At 42.4% G+C, this 26170-nt stretch overlaps 1 protein-coding gene across 2 annotated transcripts in view; it reads right to left on the bottom strand.

Moving 5' to 3' along the window:
• Positions 1 to 272: 272 nt before the first annotated feature.
• The window catches only part of LOC148012135 (mitogen-activated protein kinase 15-like), a 32070-nt gene continuing 6172 nt past the window's right edge, over positions 273 to 26170 (bottom strand). Inside the window, exons 5-12 of one of the 2 annotated variants that reach the window (XR_015689012.1) lie at positions 13215 to 13364; positions 12957 to 13112; positions 12696 to 12833; positions 12465 to 12538; positions 12306 to 12395; positions 2296 to 2495; positions 1791 to 2185; positions 273 to 1705 (exon numbers count right to left, since the gene is read on the bottom strand). Coding sequence is in view for 1 of the 2 variants with exons in the window: in XM_087668743.1 (XP_087524869.1) it covers positions 1890 to 2185; positions 2296 to 2495; positions 12306 to 12395; positions 12465 to 12538; positions 12696 to 12833; positions 12957 to 13112; positions 13215 to 13364 (1104 nt within the window). In the remaining variant the exon portion in view is untranslated. Of the gene's footprint in view, positions 2186 to 2295; positions 2496 to 12305; positions 12396 to 12464; positions 12539 to 12695; positions 12834 to 12956; positions 13113 to 13214; positions 13365 to 26170 lie in introns of both variants that reach the window. The other variant, XM_087668743.1, reaches the window with a different exon arrangement.

The following is a 26170-nucleotide window of genomic DNA, read 5'->3' on the forward strand; positions in this document are numbered from 1 at the left end:
CATAAGTGCCACAGCTCTGGAAAGCATTATCAATTTTCTCCATCTCAAAGAACATCCCTTTAACAAGGACATGTCAGACCTATTGGCTAGTATCAATACAAGTAGTTTTCAACATTGTTAACTGAGAATTATTATGTTTCTAGGCATAGACCTTCACCATGCTAAGCCTTGCTTGTAAACTTGACCAATGATGATACTAGACTTGAAGGTGCAACTACTTTAAAAAGCTAACCATAGTTGTACAGTGATGTCAACCATCACTTTTAAAGTGCTACCATCCTGCTTGTAGATTTCACTTTAATTGCAAGTGAAGTACTAACCCCGTTGCGATAGCATTCAGTTTGACATCAGTTGCAACAATATAAATACTCAATTTTGTATTAGAACAGGGTATATATTTCTCACAATTACTATTCACCCTGATCAATAACAAAAACTTCGCTTTTACTGTCCCCCTTCTGGCACAAAGGACATCAAGTATGCAGCTCTATACATCCAATGATAATGTATGGAAACTGTGGCTATGTTTTGATTACTTTCATGTCCCAAAAAACGACTCAGTTAACTCATTCATGTGTACCCATGGTTATCAAATTAATTTGCCCGCTTGCATCCATTAGCATAATTTTAAGGCACTCAAGCAAGTTATGGATTCATAGCATCAAGGGAAATGTACATGTTTGTAACTACGTCATCATTTGACTGCAATTCAAACACATCTATGGATGTAAACAAACAAATTACATGTCCTATTGAGACACATTTTTTGTTTTGGTACATGCAGACTGCATTTTACGAAATGAGAGCAAGAACCTAATGGGACACTTGCAAAACAGGATTCTCACATCTCTCTTCTTATATATTCTACACTATATTACTGTCTGGCTCCACAATGTAAATACTTGTCTTGATGCTCAACCAAATGAATAATCGACCACCAGTACCAACCTTTGAATGTACTAAAAAATTTTCAATATCCAGGCTGGCTTTGCACCCTTTCGAAAACACTTCTTTTCATAGGCTACTAAATCACAAAATTCAAAAGCCCAGCCATCTGAAGCAAAATTAAGATCCAATACACAGCAGATTCCTAGGCACTTACCAAGTTCCACAAGACTATTCAACGTGCAGTTAGAATAGACAGTATGTCAAGGATGGTAATGACAAAATCTGGAGGAGGGGAAATAGACATTACCTTAAACCTGGAAAACGATAATTAGTCTTTAACATGCTAGTTTCCTGAAGTATTTTACGGTAACTCTTCCAATGTGATACATGTCTACTTAGTTCACAGACCCCCAGAACAATATATTATTAGACATGATCCAATCTTACCAAAGGAAACCTCTCCATTCTACTACAGGATGTAAGCTTGGTAGGATCGCTCTTTTTAAAATAAAAAGAAATATCAGTGCAGACAAGAAAAGAGACGAGGAAAGCCATCATGTGTGTAGCAAAAGATTTTGTACTTACATGTTCACTTAAATTTAATCATGACTGCTTCCAGTCATTGTCTGGTACTCCGAATCAGGGACCCTGTATCCATATATCAGTAAATTTTAATCTGATCTGGTTGCTGATTTTTCACATATCTGCAGGGCAGGGTGTACTATTGACACATCTGGATGAAAGCAACAAGATCCTGAGTGTTCAACTTAACTGCCATTTCTGCAATTACACAACGTTCCATCTCTCAAACAATCACCTGCCAGGGGAGAAACCGGCCTCAGTCCAAGTACATTGCATTGGGGCTGAGGGCTGAAAGAATTTAGAGGCTGCCAAGCATGCACCTGGCTTGTGAAGGGGCACATGCCACGCCCACCGATCATTACCCAAGAAAAGACGCAGATGGCAGTAAGGTAACTGAAAGTCAATCAACACCAGTGTGGTCAGTACATGTGACCCAGACCATTCTGAGCTGCTGCAGTTTTCCTGCCTGACCCAATGCTTGAAAACTGGGATTTTGACTGCACAACTCCATCCAACATAGAATGATCCCTTTTCTCATCTTTTTCAGTTATTCCAGTTGAGTTTCGTCTAGGGTAAGAGTACAATGGAATTCCATTGTGAGCAGTATGCATAACACCATTTCCACCAAGTCTCCGAGGATCATACCCATCCTTGTATCCACCATTATCCATAGGCAAGCCAGGACCAACAACTTTTCCTGGCTTCGCAGGCACGGCTTAAATCAAACAGACATGACAAGCCTTAGGGGACTACTACAGAACTCACAAATACAGCAAGTCAACCACAATTGCCAATATCAAGAATAAGGATTATGCAAGTGCAAACCTGTGAGAGCCCTTTGATTAACCTGAGAAGATCTGAAATTGCCTATAGGTATGGGTACAGTTCGACCAACTGGACCCTTCTCTCCATCTTTACCAAACTTCATACCTTCCTCTCGTACATCCAAAACATGCTCCTTTGCAGGAGCGAGGCCAACCTGCTCTTGCGGCTTGGCTGCTTCATTCGAGTAATACAGGCAAGGTCTGCTAGACATATGCAGAAACATTAACCCCAAGAATCAAAAATGGAAAAGCTTAAAGTGAAATCTTTTTCAAATTTTGATCAACTACATAGAAAAAAGTAATTCAGCAATGGTTGCAGAAGGCGTAAGAGGCTCTTGATCCAGAAAACAACTTCATTGAAACCATTTGCCAAATTTACCACCACCATTTAGATCATTGGTTGATTTCACAACCAGCAATTAGAACTAACAAGGTCAAACTCCACTTAAAGCATGATGATGGCACAATAAGATCAAAGAGCTAATATAAATAGGAACAAGAGACATGAAGAGCAAAATATGACATTACACACGACTACAGTAGTGCTAGAACACTGTCATCAATACGAAGTGCAAGTGCAAGTGCACAATATCTCCTAGGTAACACTATACCACTGCCAAGAGGATGGTCATACAAGGGAAAAACCCTTCTCAAGACAAAGGTAAAAAGTGATTGTGTGTAATAGACTTCTCACACCAAAACAACAAATAGGAACACAAGTATAACAAACCCTCCTAGGCTCAATGATGTGTGTGTATACAAGGTATTGCAGATCAATCCCAAAGTGTCAGTAAGCCTAAAGCCTTGCAAAAGGCTTCAAACAACTTTCTCAAACAAGCCTTCATAGACATAGCTGCCACATTGTCCTATGTAGGGACAAAAACCAAGTTGGTCTCTCCAGCATGGAGCATTCCCTTCAATAGTGATAATGCACCTCAATGTGCATTGTGTAAGCTTGTCATAGCCCTCTGGCCATTGGTGTAGCTAGGACTAGGTGAGTGTTGCCACATAGATCAACCAACATGCATTTCATTTGCATCAATGCTACCATCTGATTTCCATTTGAGCTTATAGACCTGCAGTACGCTTGCTTGCAAGCAAGTCACATAACTCCCATGTGTCATTCTTGCCAATGGAATCCAATTCCAACTGTGTGGCTGCCATTCAATGCTTGCTATTTGAAGCATCTTCAAAGGAAATGGACTCTTCATTGCTAGCTGTAGCAGCTAAGTGCTTGTGCAAGTGGCTGCTATGTTGTGCAGGAATAGACTGCTTGCTATCATACAATGCATCTAACAACCATCTCGGGACTATATGAGACTCCTTGATAGCAGCCTTCTTTTAAGCCACTAGATCACCATCATCTGTATAATCAATGAGCTGAAACTAAGACTAATTTGCGGCAAGCAAATGCTGCTGACTTTGTTGCATTGTTGCCTTGATAGGCTGCTGAAAATGGTCATGTTCCAATACACACATTGAAACAAAGGTAATATTTGTGTCAAACACATCCGGTTGACCCACTTCGGACTACTTTCTGCCATAGCCACAAGGGATGCAAGGGACGCAAGCGGGAGATGCAAGGACATCATTCGGAAATGCAGAAGTGTTTTATGTGATATTTTAAGAAAGTTTTCGGGTTAAGATAGTATACTTGTTTAGTTTATTTACAATGCATTTTAATTATGTCCAAAAAACAAATAATTTAAAGGTCCCCATCTTGGCCACATCCCTTGTTCCCTATGTTTCCTCGTCCCCTTGGTCCCCATCCTTGGTAGCTATGCTTGTTGCACTATAAGTAGTAGTGACCTGCATTTTCAGCTTGACAGCTAGCACCACACCCAACCAACAATGACTTTGGCCATCTAGGGCTAGCATAAGCAAGACTCTTTGCTTTTAGCACTACATACCACAAATTTTCATTTTATTGCCTCCTAATGTAAGCTTGTGTTGATGTGGTGAGCGCACCAAGGCATATGCAAAACATCCATGCACATGTGTGGTCCAACACTTGCTTTCTCCATTCCAAGCCTCATACAACAAAACTTAATCCTATGCTCTAGTGGGAAGCCTTGATATTCCTTTATGTAACCAGCTTATCAAGATTTCTTAATGAAGGGTTAGTCACAATAGCAAATAATTGAAATACATGGGAACACCCTTCCTTCTTGGACCTTTGAGGCTAACGGACTCTGGAGAAAACTATTAATGCAAATCTTGGTTGAAGTATCAAACATGGCCAAACCATATCTTCTAGAGTGTAATAATGATAAAAAACCTAACTCTATCATAGGACAAGATTGTTCATGACAAAGTCATCATTGACAACAAAGCAGCATGATCCAAGGAAATACCAAGTTTTGAACATCCTAAACACATGATTGCTTCCAACTAAAACTTATGAGAAAGTCCTTTATGAGTAAGCATACACCTTAAGATCTCCATCAAAGCCCAATCCTTCCTTTCAACCACATCATTTTTACTAAGATGTGCATGGTGTGGCAAATGTTACATTAGGGTTCAGCAACATGTACGCATGCACGCGCGCGCGCGCACACACACAATGAACAAGTGCTGGAAGGTCACATCCACTATGTGAGAATGAATGAAAGTACAATCCCCAAGGTACCAAGTACCACACCCACTGGCAAGTGTTCACATGGGGAAAAACCCCTTCTCCAACTAGAAGGTAAAAAGTGCCTGTGAGATAAGGGAGTGTTCACTCCAAAACTTTTGAGAAACACAATAAGTGTAACAAACCCCCCTCGACTGAATGATGTGCTACAACCAAGGTACCAAGTACGACACCCACTGGCGGGTGTTCACATGGGGAAAAACCCCTTCTCCAACTAGAAGGTAAAAAGTGCCTGGGAGATAAGGGAGTGTTCACTCCAAAACTTTTGAGAAACACAATAAGTGTAACAAACCCCCCTCGAGTGAATGATGTGCTGCAAAATAATGCCCCCCTCAACTGAGTAACTGTATGCCAAGATAATAGTGCAAGTAGCCAAGATCTATCACATCAAAAGCATGCTACAATTCAGCTCTTAAGGCTGAAACCAACAGCATGTCATCCACATAAAGAATAAGAATCAAGAGGCCATCCCATCTTTGCGGACATAGAGTGTGCTCTCAATGTGTGAATTATTGAAGCCAAGAGCAAGTAAGTACATATGTATCTTCTCATACCATGCCCTAGGTGCCGACTTTAAACCATAGAGGCCTTGTGCAAAAGGCACACTTTCCTTTCTGACCCTTTTTGAACAAAGCAAGGAGATTGAGTGGTGTCAACCACCACTTTCCTTCTCTCACCAACCCCTTCCACTACCCTCACACCCCTTCAAGAGAACATTGCGGTTCGTGGCTCATGGCTCATGGCTGCCTTCACCCTTCCTCTTTTGCTTCAGGCGCCTTGTTCCATCATCAAGCCTTGCATTTGGAACATCTTCCACCTAGCATCACCATCATCTACTTGTCAACACCCTTCTCTATCAAGCTCCACCTTCACCTACGTTTTTCAATCTGGAGGTCTTCTTTTTGCCTGGCATCATCATCTCCAACTTGGCGTCAACATCCTAGCCTCTGGAGACAGTCTACATCATCGAGCTTCAATGATTTCATCACTCATCTATCACAGAGGTTGCTAGGACCTAGGTTTTTACAACGTAGGTCCTCCTCCATCACTTGGCTTCGCTCATTTATCACAAGGGCTGCAAGGGCTACTTGGACTTGCATTTTTGCAGCCTGGCTCCTCTTCCATCACCTGGCGTCACTCATCTGTTGCAGGAGCTGGTCAGACTTGCATTTTTGCAACCTAGCTCCTCCTCAATCACCTGGCGTCACTCGTCTGTCACAAAGGCTGTTGGGACCTGCATTTTCGCAGCCTGGCTCATCGGGGCTGCTCTCCCTACGTTCGACAGCTCCAATACTCTAGGATTTGTGTTTTGTTGCCTAGGTCACTTCTTAGTATCATTAAAGGACTGCAGTTTGCTCCCTCGACAGTTGGTGATTGTCTTCCACATCTCGACAACATTAGAAGACTACAATTCACTCCCTCAACAATTGTCCTTCACCTTCAAGTGATTACTTCGATAGTCCATTTCCCGGAGGACTACATTTCACTCTCTTCACTGTGCAGATTTTCCACAGGTGCTGCCGCCTGATTCAGATAAGACAATGCAATTATCTTTTGAGCTTCAGTTGCACTGTATCGGCTTTTCTTCTTATAGCATGATTTGATACACCATCACCGTGTTCTTGTGTTTTGGAGTTTCTCCTCTCTCTGAGTGTTTGCCGTACATACTCTATGTCACTCCCCGCAAACCCTATTGTCTCTTTGCACTGTCGCTTATTTTGACATGGTATCAAAGCATACTTGTTATTTTTGGAGTGGTATCAGAGCATACATGGCATTTTTTAACGCCTTGTAGCGATCAATGCTACCATTAGATCTACGTTTTAGCACACTTGTCAACAAGCAAGTCACATAACCCTCATGTGCCATTTTTATCAATAGAGTTTAGCTCTAATTGCATAGCCTATCCAATGTTCGTTTTGTAAAGCATCACGCAAAGAAACAGGTTCGTCATTCCTACGCAACCAAGTTATCCTATGCATAGCGAGTGGCTGCTCTAGTTCTACTAGAAAGAGGAACACATTGTTTACTATCTTGTGTAATGTATCTAACAGCCAGCTAAGGATTGTTTTAGCTTTCTGAATGGCAGCTCTCTCATCGGCCACTTCATAATCAGCAAACACCTTGGTTAGCTAAAAATGAGGCTGCAATAGGTTGCTGAAATTGACCAAAATCAGGTACACTTTGCTGAAATAAAGATAACAAACTGTCAAACATGTCCATAGGCCCCACATTGGGCTGATTTTTGCAATCCATGAAGGGGTGACCAACATATTCAACAAATATTCAAAAGGTAAAGGGTACAACTTGTACAACAATGCATTTTGCCAAGTACACAACTTTCACATGCATTGTGAGTAGGTGCTTTCAACATAGGAAGATCGAGCACCGTATTTTTGCTTCTAGGCGTAGCCAACTACCATAATAAAGATGACTAAATCGAGCATGCCATAACTCAGTGCCATCCACAAGGGTGGCATCAACATATAATGCATCCTCTAATACTCCCCTCTCATATAAATCAAGGTGATAGTCCATTGTACAAAATACCAGTGGCAATGAGGGTATCTCCATCACTACAATCATAGACACTTCATCGATCCATGTGGAATTTAACCACAAAACCAACACATGCAATGGCTAAAACTAAAGCAAGCTTTTCTTTATGCTTGGCACATACAAAACCTTTTCAAAAATGATAGTTTTCCTATCCACTGCAATAGTGGAAATCTTACCAATGCCTTAAATTGCATACTACGCATTGTTTGCCCATACAACTAGTTTTCCCTTTTGTACATTTGCACATAATTAAACTAGTCACAAAAGGATGTTATGTGCTTAGAAGCACCACTATCAAAAAACTATACGCTACAATTTTTAGAGACTAAAAGACCATGTTTACCTAAAGAAGGATCATACGAACAATGCACAACAAAGACATAAGATTGATCAATGTCCAAGCTTGCCGAATGTGCAATTCCATCCTTTGCATTTGGTGAATTTTCAGCAACACTCATGCCCAATTGTTTCTTCTTTTCACTTCCCATTTTCTTTCTGTATTCTTCAATAACATACCCCTTTTTCTTGCAATAATTGCACCTCTTTCTCTTGCTTGGCTGCAAATGCTTGATAATCCATACTTATATTAGAGTGATTCATCCTTAATTGCTCTTCTTGAGGAAGTGAAGAAAGACAGTGAGGAAGTAATTCAGGAAGAAAATCTGATTCAGGAAAGATTGGCAATTATTCCTATTGGAGATGTCCACAATGTACCAATTCAACAGGATGTTGTTTTTACAAATGTGCAGGATGCAAATGTGGATTTCTCCATAGAGGAAGCACGGCTGATGGAAGATACACCAAAAGTAAACTAGTACTGAAAAGTGATCAGAATTTGAAGACAGCAAGATCAAGGGATTTTGTGGGTCCGGGTCAACTATTTTGGGAAAATAGTATCCACCGGGTGTGCTAGTGTTAAGAGGCATAACCTTAGGGATTATTTATCACTTTAGTTTGAGCCTTAGGGAGTAAGGGATATGTAGGGGTGTTAGTTGTACCTTTTTGAATGAAGAGTGTAAGCATTAGCATCTCGTTTTGCAAGTAAACAAAGTGTAGTGGCAAAACTCTAATAAGTATCATGTAGACCAAGCAAGACTGTAGATACAAGAGATGCCTCAAGGATTATTTCATCAATATTGACAAGCTGCTTGGTAATGTCCTTAACATTGTAATACATGCATCTACAAAATCACCCTCTATTATGTGCTCCATCTCAAGCTACTTACGCAAACATGCTACACAAGCCTCATTGCACAACATCCTTGGCCGTTGTGCATAACCGAATACACACTCCCTTACACGAAAGTACAATCAAAGCATAAGCTTGAGATCACACCCATCGCATCTCAAACAATAGATCTGCTGTGGGAGGTGCAAGAGGAGCTAGAGCTAAAGTTCCATTGGTAATAGTGGATGAGCTAGAAGAACCTGTAGCATTCCGTGTAACTGGGCCTATATGTCTAACTTTTGAACCACATGCATAACCCCAAAGCTACTTGGCAACAAGTACATGCTTCATCACGTATGTCCACATGGGATAATTAGTGCCATCTAGTTTGTCCGAGTCCCCAAACATGTTGAGCAAATCATTTTTCCCAACCATTGCTTGGTGAAATTCCTAGTTTTTTTGTAACTAGCCACTGTCCAAAGTAGAAATGCAATTGCAGCATAAAAATAAAGTAAAGAAAATACTAAAAACTCACAATTCTTTGAAAATTTGATGGTATCAATGAAAAATCTTCAGCTGAAAGGCCTCCAACTTGCAAAAATGTCGATGTAGAAGGTATAATTGGCCTCAATGTCAGTGAATTTGAAAAAATGTCACAAAAGCCCCAAATTTAATTGGTGAAATTTGATGAAATTGAAGTTCAAATGCCCTAAATTTTGGCAAAAGACTGAGCAATTTCTAAGCATCAAGTACAAAATCCCCAAAATTTTAGAGGGTTTCATGGTTTTCAAGCAAAAGTTTAAAAATTTTTCTAGAAATTTGAGGGCTATGGATGCCTATAGCAAAATCCCCAAAATTTTGTGCTTAGAAAGGGGTTGTGCATCAACGAGAGGTATTTTATGTGGGTAAATCCTAATTAAGGCTACAAAGCATAAACGTTTTTGCATTTTATTGGGTTGATTTGACTATTGAGCAAAAGTGCAACATGTGTGTTAAAATGGCACATGAGCAGCAGCATGAACAGGCACATCTAAAGGCGTTTGTCAAACTGTCGTGCGACATAGCGCAGTTAAAGAAGTTTGTCAGCTAGACAGTCGGAGCTATCTGGGTGAGACGGACCTGAAGGGCTGAATGCAGGCACAAAGCACATGTGCTGATGGGGCTGATGCAATGTGGGCCAAGCGAGGTGTGAACAGGCTGCCACATCAGCTGCTAGGCTTGTCAATAGACGAGCATCTGTTTGCAGATCACAGAATGTAGCATGCAACCAAGCATTTATGACAAGCAAGGAGTTGCAGCAAAGTGCGGGGCTCAATGGCAACCTAGGCAATGATGGCAACGGTTGAAAGGTATGCTCTAATACCATTGTTAAGTTAGGGTTCAGCAAGACGCGTATACACATACACATTCACTATGAGCAAGTGAACAACAAGAGAGGAGAGAGTGTTGGAAGGTCACATCCACTACGTGAGAATGAATAGAAGTACGATCCCTAAGGTACTAAGTACCACACCCACCACTGATGGATGTTCACACGAGAAAAACCCTTCTCCGTCTAGAAGGTAAAAAGTGCTCATGAGATAAGGAAGCATTCACACCAAGGCTTAGGAGGAACATGATAAGTGTAACCAAAATGTTTTTAATCTGTCATCTCAAAAAAACACTGAGAGCAACATGACTTAGAGAAAAATGGCATCTACCACCGAATAATGCACGAGCTGCCTCATGATTTCCTGGACCTTGATCATGCATAAGATATTGGATGCGAAGGTTTCCTCATAATCAATGTCTTGACTCTAGGCATTACCCCTTTGCAACCAATCGAGCCTTGTTGCAATCAACACTACCATCTACATTACAATTCAACTTGAAAAGGCACTTTGTATGGCATACCTATGGCAAATCACCTAATACTCATGTAGCCTTCACATGGATAATGTCTAGCTTTGAATTCATAGCAGCCGCCCAAATTTATGCGAGAGTGAACAACTAAAGCAAATCATGAACATGAACGGAAGAAAAGAGAGAGAGAAAATGAGCACAAAGAAAGTAGGAGCGACACTGATCTACTAGTTAAATAGTGGAGGCACACATCACATGATCTTCATTCAATACATTTTTGTCACCTGATCCCCTACAACCAAGCATATTTGATGCACGAACCACTCCTTGATCAAGATCTAGGGTCTAGGTTGCATCAAATTTAATACTAACAAGAGTCGAGATCTCACTTCACTAGACAATATCAATTATGTCTCCAAGCTTGGAGTGAATCTCTTATCCATTCAATAGCTTTGCTAATTGGGCAAGCAATCTTCTTCACTGTGACCACAATCAAGATCATGGACTCTCAAACTAGTTTACTAATTGCTCAAGATGAGGCACAACCTAAAGGCCTCTATATGATGACTCCTTTTTTTCCCGGCCTACTTGGAAATAAGTTGTCTAGATGTGCATGCCATATCCAACACCCATCCACACCTTTTAAAATATGTTCTTCACCAACATCTTCACGAATTGGATTTTATGATCCAAACGGTGTGTCTAGTATACTCCTTCAATTCACTCCCACCTCAGTCCTCCTCTCCACAGCATAACACCTAGTATTCATGGGGGCTTGGGAATTTCTATCTTGAGGGATTAATTTACAAAAGTACAATTGAATAATTGCAATCTTATAATCGTCCATGTACTTTGTAAATGGAACAAGGCACTATCCATTGTAGGAGTAAGTCACTCCCAATACATTTGCAAGTAGTCTAGATTTAGAAGCAACTTTGCGATATGTAAGAAAACTTTATTAGGACCTGGATTTATGTTCTATTTCATGGATTTGGTAAAGATGACTCCTATATTTTTCCTTAAGTGTGGATATAATTACATGTGTACACACACATTTTAGTCTATATGGCATTGTAGTGTGTATGTGTCTCGCCATGTCAGCACACTTTAGGTGCATTAAATAAGGGTCAAGCTAGTAGGTGTGAACATTGGCCTATAAAAACAAGGACCTTGTACCTTCTATCCAAATCTCTTTCTCCAACAAGCAAGAAATACTCTTCGAAGTCTTTTTCCCCTCAATTAGAAGAAAAGTAGACCTTCAGTAATAATTCATTTTGCCTTTACAATCATAAGAATATTTAAACATCATCATGTTTGTGGAGGATTCTAATGTGGTACAATGGATAAGCATTGAAATAAGTTAGTGTGGCATGCTGATCGCAAGCAAAAATGGTACTCTTCATGAGGCATGATGGTCGCTATGTTCAGGTTAGTGAATATTGTTAATTTTACAGGTTGTGTACCAAAGCTTCATGATGTCTACAAGCTAGAATTTGTGAGAGGAGTTGAGGACTTGCAGATGTGAAATCTCGGCCTATGAATCTCTGTTTGCAGTCTTCTGCTGGCATCTTAGGGCCTTCACTGTAATCCAGTACAATAGGAGCAGATAGATAGACACTAATTTAAACTAGGTGTAACCATGACTGAAACAGACCCAATTACGCAGCAGTAACTTAGTAGCAGGAAGCAATTAGTTGTTACTCATTCAAACACGAGAAAGTCACTTTGGACATCCCTAGACCCGTTTGTACACAAGATTATTCACCTTGATAGGAAGCTCTAGGCCTCACGCAGAAGTTAAAAGTACCTTGGCAGTGAAGAGGCATGCTGTCGTTCTGCAGGCACCATTCCACCACTCTCGAGATAAGAAAATTGCCTTTTGAACTGATCTACGGCACTGCATAGTCATATGTTATTACTTCTTCATTGAAATGATCCAAATTGAATTACAAAACACTAAGCATACCTGGGATACAAAAAATTTGGCCTGTCTGTACCGTTCAAATACTCTTTCAACATATGTGGATGGTACTCAAGTATCTGCAGACATATGATTAGCAAAAGAGAAACGTAAGTAAAAACAGATCACAAAAGCCAAATAGAAGTACAATAGCACGCCTAGGAAGGAAAAGAAAAAAGAAAACTGCACAGCACAAGCACAGGTCCTCAATGTAGTTATAGCTTGCATTGGCCATACCTCTCTATAGATAAGCTCCCTAACATCTTCTTTGGACACCCTTCGCCTCTCGAATTCAAACTCCAACTTACTAATAGGTTGGGCAGACGGCTCCCGTTCCACCTTGGCCAAACCTTTAAAATAAGGATCTGCCAGAGCCTATATTACAATGGCACCTATCAGAGCAAGTACACCACAAGGAAAGACCCTAACATATTCGTGCAATGCACAAACCAAGCAAGATCACTTTTGCTTTAATTATACTGAGATCAAGATTGCAACCTCCTCTGCAGATGGTCGATCCTTTGGGTCAAAGGAAAGAAGTCTCTCAAGAAGCCTAAGAGCAGATGGGTCAGCACTGGGAAACTTTTGAGAGAATTGTACAGGTGCCTTTTTTGGCATAGTGCTAAGATACCTCCTTGCCTTTTCATTCCGGACCTGTAAAAAGACTTCAGAATGAATTACATAGGAGCAACAATCTACTAACAGAAAGTAAAGTCTATATCATAATCTGGATATTTTCCACTAGTAGTTACAAACCCTTGCTATCACTTCTGAGGACGGAGTGCCCAACAAATCTGTTATGAGTTCCAGCTGATGTACTACATTCTTGCCTGGAAAAAGAGGCTTTCCAGTTAAAATCTCTGCAAAGATGCATCCAATGCTCCAAATATCAATTGCCGGAGTATACTGCAATAGAGATGAACACAAAAACAAGAGCAGTATTAAAGACATTCATGTGTGTTATTCATCCTATGAGTATCAACTTCAAGACATTCCCAGATATCTTCACTTTCAATGAAAACATAAAACTGTATTCACCATGTGGGTTACCAATCATAGCTCAATTCAACTGTGGATTCCCAGTTGAGAAATCCACCCATGATCCATTAAATGAACAGCCTCTTTGAGATCTTAGGTAAGTTGCTAGGCAATTCTCTTGAATAACTCTAAACAGAGTTTCTATGTTGCAATACCATGCTTGGGAGCTTGTCTGCTCCTTGATCTTGCTTTGATTTAATAAATGCCGGAGAAGTTGAGCATTGATCACTTGTGAGTAGTTCAAAGTTGGTCCTATTTTGTTCAACGTTTTTTCAACTTGACATAACTAAGTCATAAAATTAAAAAAGACCATGCTCGGCCTTATGGCACATGTCCTAACCACTTGGGGAGCTTCTCTTGCCCTTTCCTGCAATATACATGTTCCTTCCTCAATTATGTTCTAACCTGTTCTTGCTTGTCTATCCTCTTACACATGTCTTCAAAGTTCAAATTGCCCTTTTCTTTAAAGCCATTCATTTAGGAGAATAATGTACACTGCCTGGCCTTCTACATGCCCAATCTTAGTAAACTCTTGAAACTCATCCTTTTGGATACATTGACCTGATGTATTTAGAAAAACAATGTACTTTTGGTCACCTGCAAAGTGTCCTAAACTCTTGAAATTCAAATATTTTTACCCCCATTGAAACAAAGTATTCTGACTATCCACAGCAAGCTTGGGTTTCAGGGCATCTTTGTTTTTATTCTGGTCAACTCCTACTATAAGGCCTATTACTGAGTCAGTCGAAGGCATGAGGAGCTCCACCCTTGGTTAGTCATTTCATTTGAAACATTATTTGTTTTTTTTGTCATTTTATGGCCACCTATTGTCAAATGATGCTAAAGTAGACCCAAAATATTGCTAATTAATTGCACATTTATTGGTCAAATGAATTTGTCAAAAACAGCCCAAAAGGAGCCAAAGTACATTAATTGTCCAATTTGACGAAAGGTGGGACAAATGTCTACCCAAGCTCTATAAAAGTGAGTTAGGGGGGGCAGCCACACTTCATCCTATTGAGCAAGTAAAATTAAAGGCCTCAATTAAAAGGAGATTATCGTGCATTTTGGCCTGATTTAACTCCACAAAGCCCCAAAAAGTATTCTTTATGCAAAAGGCATTTTAATTGTGAGAGTAGGACAAATGGCCAAACATATCCTATAAAAAGACATGTTGTGGGCATTCATCTCCAAGCCTACATTCCCTCTCTATGTAAACCTTCCATCATCACCTCCTTTTCCCCCTCCGCCAGCCCAGGTTGCTGCTGCCAGCTCAGCCAACTGCTGCCTATATTCTTGCAGCCTCCGCCAAGTTCTGCTACTATGGTCTGACTATTGGAGGGTACCAGCAGGTTGGAGGTTCCACCCGCCTCAACCAACTGCCACTCCTTGAGGCTAAATACAAGCAAGTCACAACTACTCTAGTAGTTGATTCTCCTCCCAATTCCTCCAAGGAGGGGTGTCAAGTCTTCCTCTTCATTAGGCAACTTTAGACCCTTCTTCATCAGGTGCTCCACCCCTCACCAGACAGCAGCTCCTCCCTTGGCATCAACATCCATGGTTTGAGAGGGGGTTGCTTTCCCACATGGGACATTCAAGTTTCGGCTTGTCTTCTTTGTCTTTGACACTGGCATCCTTTCCTCATTACCCTTGCATTACATTGCATCATTTTATCATTGTAAGAGCGCACTTGAGCTAGTGAACAATTCCCTATGAGAGCATGATTAGAATGGCACTATTTTGCATCAGTATACTCTATGCATTGCCCCTTTGCATCTGTATTTTGTGTATGTTGGGAATTTGGAACCGATGAAAACCTGCGATTATAGGCATCCCTTCTAATCAAAATCCATGCATTTTATAGCACAATTCCATATTACCTAACTGAGAGGCGCATCATGGGCACTACGTGAAGATATGCTAGAGTTTGCACAATGAAGACATAAGTGTACAAACATGACTAAAACACAATGAAATTAGACAAGATCGCAAAATTAGAGAAGTTGTGTATGATGATGAATGAATGAATGAATGAATAGTGAAAATGAATGCATGAAGGAGATGATTCAGATATGGGTGCTCAAGGAACAAAGATGTCCCATCACCATGGAATCTCATGGGGGCGCTGTGCCAAAAAGTGTTGTCCTCCAGCTGTGAATCTCTAGTGCAGCAATGCCGCCAACGATGATGCAAACAAAGTCAACTAGAGTTGAGGGTGATATCACACAACAATTGAGAGTCACACAACAATTGAGAGCCAATCATAGATGAACGATGCTGAAATTTGATTTCATGGATGCTGTAGCAACAAAATGCAGATCTAGAAATGACATGTAGCAAATGATCAAGGTAAATTTAATGGATGTCTACCGCATCATCCACTAACTTGGATTTAGCCCTTGTTTGAACTTTGCACACATTAAATGGCTTGAGCCTATGTATAACAATCATGCCCCTTCTACCCCAAACATGTTCATCTTATAATACACGAACAATCATAGCTCCTAATAAAGTTCCACCATAATTGTCACATTAATCAATGTAACACTTCCTCCCCATTAAGAAGCTTTGCATGCTCCCATGTTGAACTCTCATCTGAACCCTCCCATTTTGCCAAGAACCCCTTGTGCATGGTATTCCTTGTTGTCTATTACAACCATAGAAAATTCTTTCAAGCTCATATGGATGTGATCATTTATCAAAGAATTCCACTATTTCATCCCCTAAGACGAAATCTGTATTGCCTCCTTTCTTCTTGAGCTTGCTGGCATGATATGCTTGATGTATCTATCTTCTGACAATGAGTTGGAGTACTTTGAATAGATCACAATACCTAGATACAATTTTGCACATTGTATTTGTCACATCTTCATGGCTTCAAATTGCTCAAGCACCCTAAGATTGACTTGTTCTCCATCCTTGAAAACAAGAGGCCTTTTATGTAGGTCAACATAGGCTTTGGCTCTATATTGGTTGCTTGAACCTTTCCTACATGCAATCCTATAGTATCCTACTACATAAGGAGCTGGGAAACCAACGCACATACATTGACATAAATAGACTATATCAAATGGATAATTGCACATTCAAGAACTTGAAGGGGTGCAACACAATTGAGGATCATAGTAGTGGAGAATATAAAGCACCTAATGTGTTGTCAGGTAGCAAATCCTTATGTCTATGGTATTGTGTGTACTTTTATTAAGCATTTGGGTTTTATTTGTATGAACTATGCTTCACTAACAAGAAGGGAAAAAAAACCAAGAAGCTATTAGCTGTAGAATTGTGATTCTACCCACCATTTCGCAACTAGTAGATGGAGCATGTTTAAATAAGCATTTAAGTTGTGTGAAAATGAGCCAAAATTAGGAAGAAAGGACCAAGAAAAATCAACAAAGCATCCTATGGAACAAGCCTCAACTTCAAAAAACCTCCTTGTACTAGCACCAAGGCTAGGAAATATGCCAAATAAGGCCTCGCTAAAGTGCATGATGCCATGCTACATAAATAAGAATCCTTTCCCTATTCTATTTAGCTAAAATGAGCTGGTCCATTTAGTGTAGACACCAAACTTTCGCTCTCAAGGACCTTCATTGAGAGGTAGAACAATGAAAAAAATAGCCTTCTATGCTATGAAACTTGCTTATCTCGGATTCAAAAACTAATGTATGTCAATATTATTAATGTCAAAAGTGGGTGCAAAAATGCAAGCATATGAATCTGCTGTAATAGACTACACAGCATGAGAGAAAAGCATAGTTAAGGGAAACGGAAACAAAAAGTTTGGAGGAGGGGGAAATCGAAATGTGATGTCATCGAGAGAAAGGAGGAGCAAAAGGGGGGAGGACCCAAGTGCTTAGAAGTTAAATTTCAAAGATAAGTTTCATACTCAAAATCAAAAAAATTTGTTTCATACTCAAAATCAAAAAATTTGTAATTTCCGAGTTTGGAGAGAGAGAGAGCATCAATGCAATAGTGATGCTAATTGATCATCTATTTATTAAAAATTTTATGCATATTTTTGTTCTGTTGGCACATGGGAGGGAAAGAGAGACATAAAGAGAGAGGATCGGTTTTGGTCATTCTTAGCATAGCAACCGATCAAGGCCATTATCATGGTAGAGAGAAATGAGCCACCATCTTCTAGAAGTTAGAACAAATTGTACACATGCGGATTGGTTGGTGCCATGAAGCCCTTTTGGCTCAAAATAAAAGCGAAACATTTGAAAATGATAACACTAAAAGAAAAGCAAAACATTAAAGATGATACTATTAAAAATAACTAAAACGAAACATTGAAAGGATAGGCACGATAACATAAAAGCAACTAATACAAAACACTAAAAAGGAAAAATGAAGAACATTAAAGGTTAATCCTTAAGTTAGCCAACTTTTTTTTTTTTAATGGTTTGGGCATGTGGAGAAACGGGTCAATTCAAGCTAAAACGCCACATGGCAATCGTTTCCCCAAATGGAAAACATTTCAAACAGGGAAACTCATTTCGAGCCCATCTCCTTACATTTCAGTGTTTCAAGACCTCCCAAGAGGCATTTATTAAGTGCTTTCCACTTCTATGGAGAAAAGAGAGACTACATGGAAAAGAAAAGAGCATTGCAAAAGAATGCTCGAAAACTAGAATCCATATACCAAGACGAGAGAGTACAAAAACTACGTGAGTCATTGGTTGTGTAGGCAATGGCACCATCTCCCTCTCAAGTCTCAATTCATTGAGGAGGAAGCGCCTAGCCATTGATAGGCCGAAAATTGTCAGAAGTGGTGCAGCAATGGAAGCATAAACAACATGCTGAAATAAACTATTGAAACACAAGACAAGAGAAAGAATAAACACAAATACAGATGAGAACTCAGATGTATGCCCGAGAAACGGAATCCATATCGAACACGAGACAGCAATATACAACAGTGAGTCACTGGCTGTGTGGGCACCCTAGCACCGGCTCCTCTCTCCTCAGAAGAATCCACAAATGATGGCTGAAGTACACAAGAGTAGGAGCCCGACAATAAATAGGCATAAAATGGGGGGAGCATTAAATGCAGTCGGCCACCATTAAATGCCCCCTAGCCCTAAAAAGGGCACCAAAAAATGCCAATAAAAATACTACAAAAATGTTGTAGCCTCTACAACACTGACTCACCCTGAGCTGACTAATCTGCTAACACCCTCTCTCAAATCAGGGGCGATCTGATACAATACAACAGTACAATGATGGGGTATCATAAACTATACAACATAGAACCACCAGAAGAACTATGGATATCCAAGCAGTGAGTGGCCAGCCCACCACCAAGATGCCTCGGAGAGTATCTGACGTCGATGTCAATCATAACAGCACCACCTGAAAATAGAGAAGAATCATAGCAACTCTCTGTGTTATGTCACTCAGGACATACAAGACCAATGTGCCAAACATGTCTCTGAACATGTGACCATGGAATCCCCGCTTTCAGCCAAAACCGCCAAAGTGTCCCCTCATGTGGGCTCCAGACGAAAGCCTCCCGCTCTTTGTCAAGTAAACAGCCCATCATAAACCTGTATGTCAATCCTAGCTCCAAGATTTGTACCTACCAAACTTCGGTCGATGCGTCGGGGAAGTCCCTCTCTGGATCCTGTGCATCTGTATAGACATATAGATGAGGCACGGCTGCCCCATCTCACCACCCTCTCACACTCCCTCTTTGGCACAGGAGAGTCGTGAGGGATGTCCACATCACCACCACTGGCAAGCGGCTGAGGAAGGGGCCACTAAGCCCTTCCCACAATCCGAAGAAAAGGATCCCTTCCGTGCCTTGGACTTCGCCTTGGCTGGAGGATCGGACTCAAAATCTGAGGCAAATGATGACTCGTCGGAGGAGTCTGCATCCCGCTTCGTCTTCTGCTCCTTTTTCTTCCGAGAAGCCGCTAACTCTTTGCATTCCTTCCGTAAATGACCTTTCTTGCCACAGTGGTAACACTAGGCCTTCGACTTCTTCATCTTTGAGCCCCTCTCTGAAGCTGCAAAAGCCTCACATGAACATCCATAATGTGACGAAAGCCTCCCCTGCAGTCGTAAAGTAGCCTCATGCTCAAGTAGCATGGAGGACATGTGAAGAAAACTGACACGAGTCATAGATGTCTGCGCCTGTAAAGCATTCGCCACTCCATCAAATTCCCGAGGAAGCTTGCAAAGTACCGTACCAACAAAATGTGCCTCAGATAGGGCAAACTGCATAGTGCAAAGCTGGTCCTGGAGTTGGGTAACACGAAGTAGGAAGGATTGAATCGTATCTTTGGATTCAAACTTCAGTTGCTAGAGCTGTCCATAGAGAGTAACGTCCCGCATGGTGGAAGGAGCCTCGTACAGCAACTGAAACTTCAACCATACATCTGAAGCTGTCGTACAGGAGGTGACTGCTCGTAGGACTTCTTTGGAAATACACAGAAGTAACACCGAATAAGCACGGGCGTCATCCGAATCCCATGTAAGCACTGCCTCCTCATGATTATCGTCATCAAAATTAGGTGGAACTAGAGAAGGTTGTCGAGGACGTGCCACAGCTCCGTTAACCACATACCATAACCGCTTTTGAATCAACCAAGCCTTTATCACTACACTCCACGTGTAATAATCAGGTCCATGGAGCTTATCAATGGATGTGCATGGAGGAGCCATCTGGAGAGGATTTAGAAAAGAAGTAGAGAAAAGAAGGGATTGGGAGAGGAAACACAGCCGAACCACAAGCACAGACTACAAAAAGCAAGAGTCCACATGCAGTATAACCCAAAATCTATCTGATCAAAATAAGCCAAAATCTGCTACACAAAGTCAAAAAATCAATCAAAAACTGTCAAAAACAGCAAAAACGGCTTGATGATGGAAGCGCCCAACCAGGAGGAGATGCAAAAATACCAAAACGCAAGCTGAAATGAAGGCGCAAACTATATGAATGCAGGCAAAACTGGTCGCCTGATTGGAGCAATAGCTGCCTAATCAGCAAGAGGGAAAACAGTCCTGAAAGCAGCAATAAAACACAATAGAAACACAAAACCTAAAAACTGATACCATGTCAAAAGTGGTGCAGCAATGGAAGCATAAACAACATGCTGAAATAAACTATTGAAACACAAGACGAGAAAGAATAAACACAAATACATATGAGAACTCAGATGTATGCCCAGGAAACGGAATCCATATCAAACACGAGACAGCTGTATACAACAGTGAGTCACTGGCTGTGAGGGCACCCTAGCACCGGCTCCTCTCTCCTCAGAAGAATCCACAAATGATGGCTGAAGCACACAAGAGGAGTAGGAGCCCGGCAATATATAGGCATAAAATGGGGAGAGCATTAAATGCAGTCGGCCAGCATTAAATGCTTCCTAGCCCTAAAAAGAGCACCAAAAAATGCCAGTAAAAATACTACAAAAATGTTATAGCGTCTGCAACACAGACTCACCCTGAGCTAACTAATCTGCTAACAAAACATGATCAAGTTGGCCATAAATCAAGGGGCAAAAAATAAAGCCCCTCAACAATAAAACAATTTGCCAACCACAAACCAAGGCCCAAAAATAGGTGACTGCATCATTCTCTGAAAAAATGTGCCCAATCCACTAGAGCATACACAAACTCACACATGAACTCACAATATCTACTAGCATGCTCTCTCAAATCATGGGTGATCTAGTACAATACAATATACAATGATAATGACTCATCCTAGTATATACAACAATGATACTCAGATAGAACCATGGATACCCAAGCAATGAGTGGCTAGCCTACTACCAAGGTACCTTGGAGAGAACTTGATGTCAATGTCAATCATACTAGCTCTTGAAAACAAAAAGGAGTCATAGTATCTCTCTGTGTCTATCAACTATGCCTCTGTAAGTAGCACATGTGACCATCCTATCACCAATCTCGTAGTGCATAAATGATCATAAATTCCCCTCCTTTGACCGAACCAACAAACTCAAACCACGAGCAAATTACACTCCCGTCAACCCAAGTCATCATGAACTTGGATGTCGATCCCAACTCAAGGATTTCAAACTGCCAAACTCAATTGAAGTGTCAAGGAAAACCCTCTACGGATCCTATGCTATTGCATACCTATATAGATAAGGCTCAATTGCCCCACCTCACCACCCTCTCACACTCCCTCTAGAGAGTTGTCAAGGATGACTTGCATCGCCCATACTAGCAAGCCAAAAAGGAGGCCCCTACAACCATTATCAAGCCCCATGGCTAGAGCCTAAACCTAGACCTATGGATAATGAGGACTCTTTGATAGAGTCAACAACCTTCTCCTTTGTCTACTGACTCCTTCCACAAAGTTGCTAATGTCTTGCAGTCATGTCGAAGATGTCCCTTCTTGCCACAATAATAGCATTGATTCTTCCCTCTCTCAAATTGGAACAATTGGAGTACCTAGAGATTGCATCCTCACTATCCTCGACTTGAACACGTCTCCAACGCAACGCTCGTAGATGTCAGAGTGCAGCGGTGCGGAAGCGTAGGACTGAGAGAGAGAGAACGCAGAGAGAGAAGAGAGAGAAAGAGACAGTGGATGATGAAGATCTGCTGTATAAAGAATGCTGAATACAAAGATATGCAAATATATACACGGGCGCAGTGCGCTGGACTGCGTGTCTCCACCTCGACAATGCAACCTACTGTTCACCTCGAAGTCCGCTGCAGTCTGCACTGTCTGCTGTCTGAAATCTGCGAACACAGACGGAATCTGCGCGTGTCACCGGTCTGTAATATGCGAGCAAAGAAGTGTACCAGACTGCTGAAAGTGCCAAGTATAAATAGCCGAGAAACGGGGCAAAAGAGGGCGCCAGAAATAGCCAGGCGGCTGCATTAAATGCAGCCGACTGGCTGCTGCAGGTCGGACTGCCACGTGGCAGTCCGACTGTGCAGTCCGACTTCCAGTCCGACTGCACCAGCCTGCTGTCCCTGAACAGGCTATGACCTGATCTCTAGCACCCCCTCTCAAAGCCTGGGCAGGGCAAAAGCCTGAGGGATCTGGAATGTCTCCGAAGTAGAGCCTGAGGAAGCGCCTTCGTAAACAAATCCGCAAGATTGTCCTCCGTCTTGCAGTACTCCACAGTGATGGTCTCATCCAGAAGCTTTTCTCGGATGAAGTGGTACTGGATCTCTATGTGCTTTGTTCGGGCATGAAAAACAGGGTTCCTTGCCAAGGCAATGCAACTCTCATTGTCACATCGCAGCAATGTAGGACGAGTCTGGGGGCACCCAAGCTCCTCCAATAATCTCCGAAGCCACACAACCTCGCATGTGGTGGAAGACGCGGCCCGATACTCCGCCTCAGTAGATGAAAGGGCTACCGTGGGCTGCTTCTTGCTACTCCATGAAATAACACCGGCACCCAAAGTAAAACAGTAACCTGTAGTAGACCGCCTGTGGTCCACATCACCGGTCCAATCCGAGTCGCTCCAACCTGCAAGTACAAGATCTGACCCATTTGTCCCTGCGGGGTAATGAATCCCTAAATCAGACGCCCCCCTCAGATACCGAAGTATCCTCTGAGCAGCCTGCCAATGCACCATCTTAGGTTCACTCATGAACCTTGCCAAGAGCCCAACAGCAAAACATAGATCAACCCTGATGTTGAGAAGCCAAATCAAAGACCCAATCAACTGTCGATAGCGGGACACATCCGCCAAAGGAGAAGCTGAATGAGAAGTGGCCTTCGAGTTCGAATGCATAGGAGTAGATAGGGCCCGACAATCCTCCATCTCAAAAGACACCAAGAGCTCCTGTACATATCTCTGTTGAGAGATAAAGATCCCCCTCTAAGACTGATAAATCTCATGGCCCAAAAAGAAATGGAGTAGACCCAAGTCCGTCATCTCGAACGTCCGATGTAAAGCTAACTTCGTCTCTTGGACTTGCTGTGCATCATCACCTGTGACAATCAAATCATCAACATATAAGACAAACAGCACACAACCATCCTCGGAAGTGTAAACATACAGCTGCGGATCGGCCTTGGACCGCCGATATCCCAACTGAGACTGGAGGAACGAATCAATCTTCTCGTTCCATGCACGCGGAGCTTGCTTGAGGCCATACAAGGCCTTCTTCAACCTGTAGACTTTCCCATCTGAAGAACCAAAGCCAGGAGGCTACTCAACATAGATCTCCTCCTTCAAATCACCATTGAGGAAGGCCGACTTCACATCCAACTGATAAACAGGCCATCTCCTATGGCCAGCCAAAGTAAGAACAGCTCTAATGGTCGCCATACGAGCTGTGGGGGCAAAAGTATCATGACAGTCAATACCTGGGCGCTGTGCAAAACCTTTAGCAACAAGGCGAGCCTTGTGCTTATCCAAAGTACCATCGCTTAGGTATTTGGTCTTGAAGACCCACTTGACTCCAATCACCTTCATCTTCGGGGGGCGGGACACGAGTGACCAAGTATCATTCCTCTCAATAGCCTCCAACTCAGCTTCCATAGCTTTCTTCCATGGGGCGGACTGTAAAGCCTCCTTCACGGAGGTGGGCTCTCGATCCTGCATAACACGGGTCATCAAACAATAGTTGGAGCAAACAAGCTCCATAGAATGTGCATGGTGCCTCCGTGACCGCCGCGGACCATCCTGCAGTCCCCACTCCTCAAGAACCCCCTCGATCCCTGAATCACGGAGTGTGTCACGGGCCCAACAAGGAGGAGGCCGAACCTCCCCTCGTCGTTCTCCATCAGCAAAAGACTCTGGAATATCCACCGGCGGTAACTCCTCAGAGGTGTCCGGTGGGACAGTAGACTCTGTGTCAGAAACAGAATCATAATCAAAAGGCACGGGCTCCAGTGGAACTATAGAAGAAGCCCAACTCTCCCTTGGATCTCCAAGAACGGGATGCTCCTCTCCCGTTGAAGTAGCCGGAACCTCCACAAACCGCACATCACGGCTAGTGTACACATCCCGCTTGACGGGATCATACAGTCCGTAGCCTTGGGACTGGGAGCTGTAGCCAACAAATACCTGTTGTCAGGAAGTTGCTTCAAATTTATCACGGTGAGCCTTGGGAATGTGAACATAGGCATCACACCCAAAGACTCGAAAGTAAGAAACATCTGGCTTCGTCCCAAAATAAGCCTCAAATGGGGTCATCCCTTCCACGGCCGAAGTAGGGGATCGATTAAGGATGTGGACTGCAGTAGCCACAGCCTCGGCACACAAAACCTGAGGGGTCTGTCGGTACTCCATCATGGTGCGCGCCATCTCGATCACACTGCGGTTCTTCCGTTCAAGAATACCATTTTCTTGAGGAGTATTGGTATTGGCAAACTCCTGGTGAATTCCTCTATCTGCACAAAACCGAGCAAACTCATTAGAAATAAATTCACCTCCCTTGTCGGATCGCAAGGTCTTCAACTTCTGGCCCGATCGGTTCTCCTCAAAGAGAAGCCAATCCTTAAAGTGCGAGAAAGCTTCTGACTTTAGTGCCAAAAAGTAGGCCCATGTCATCCTGCTGTAGTCATCCACGATCAGCATGAAGTACGAGCTCCCACGCAGGGACTCATTCCTCATAGGGCCACATAGATCCGTAGATACTAGCTCCATCGGTGAAGTAGCCCGCCGCGAAGCTGTGTGGGGAATGGCATCCCTATGCTGCTTCCCCCGAATGCAGGAGACACATAGCTGCTGGCTCACCACTATATCCGGCAACCCTCGAACAAGCTGTCCACGTGACGCCCTCCGAAGATAGTCATAGTTCAAGTGACCAAACCGAGCATGCCATAACTCTGACTGTGACTGTGACTGAGAGGTAAGAAGAAGAGTAGAGAGGGCGGTGGAAAACTTCAGTTTGTAAATGCCGTTCTCCTCATATCCGGATGAGAGAACCTTCTTCGATCCACGATCAAGGACTCGCACCGTAGAACTATCAAACTCCACCAAAAGACCAAGGGAGCAAATCTTATGAACTGAAAGGAGATGGTACCCTAATCCTAGTACGTGCAAAACCTCTGAGGTATGGGTACCACCTCGTCCATCCGGAATAAGCTGCATCTTACCCCGACCTGCAATAGAAACTAAAGAGCTGTCTCCAATGAGAATCTGATGAAGGAGTCATGTGCCGTGAGGCACCACTATCAACAATCCACTCTCGAGCCTGGGGAGCTGTCATCGCAGTATCAAAAGCATTCGGTGAAGCGTCCTCAATGACAACTAGATGAAGAAATGCAGCTGATGAGGGTGCAGCCACCACCGCTCCAGAATCCTTGGTGTCCTTCTTCTTGGTGTCTTTCGTGTCTTTGTCAGGGCAATCCTTCTTCCAATGGCCAGTCTTTCCACAAATATGGCATGTGGAGTCTTTGTCCTTGTCCTTCTTAGACTTGTTATCCCCCTTCTTCTTCTTTTGGTCCTTCCCCTTCTTCTGAGAGGCTTGACTTGTCAGCGCCTCCGACTTGGAAGCATTCTGTCCCTTTAACTCGTCCTCTTGGTCCAAGATCATAGGAACCAACTCTTTCCACCGAAAAGTAGACTCTCGCCCTGAAGCAATGAGGGCAGAGTAAAATGTACCGAGTCGTGGCGGCAAGTGGAACAATAGTGTGATCGCCATGTCTTCGGAGGAAATCGGCTTCCCCGTATTTTGAACCTGCATCTGAAGCTGCCTTAGCTTGTTAATGTGCTCCC

The sequence above is a fragment of the Lygodium microphyllum genome, chromosome 27 (assembly GCF_053477565.2).
Source record: "Lygodium microphyllum isolate KBCC chromosome 27, Lygodium_microphyllum_v1.1.10, whole genome shotgun sequence".
In the NCBI taxonomy this organism is placed as follows: Eukaryota; Viridiplantae; Streptophyta; class Polypodiopsida; order Schizaeales; family Lygodiaceae; genus Lygodium; species Lygodium microphyllum.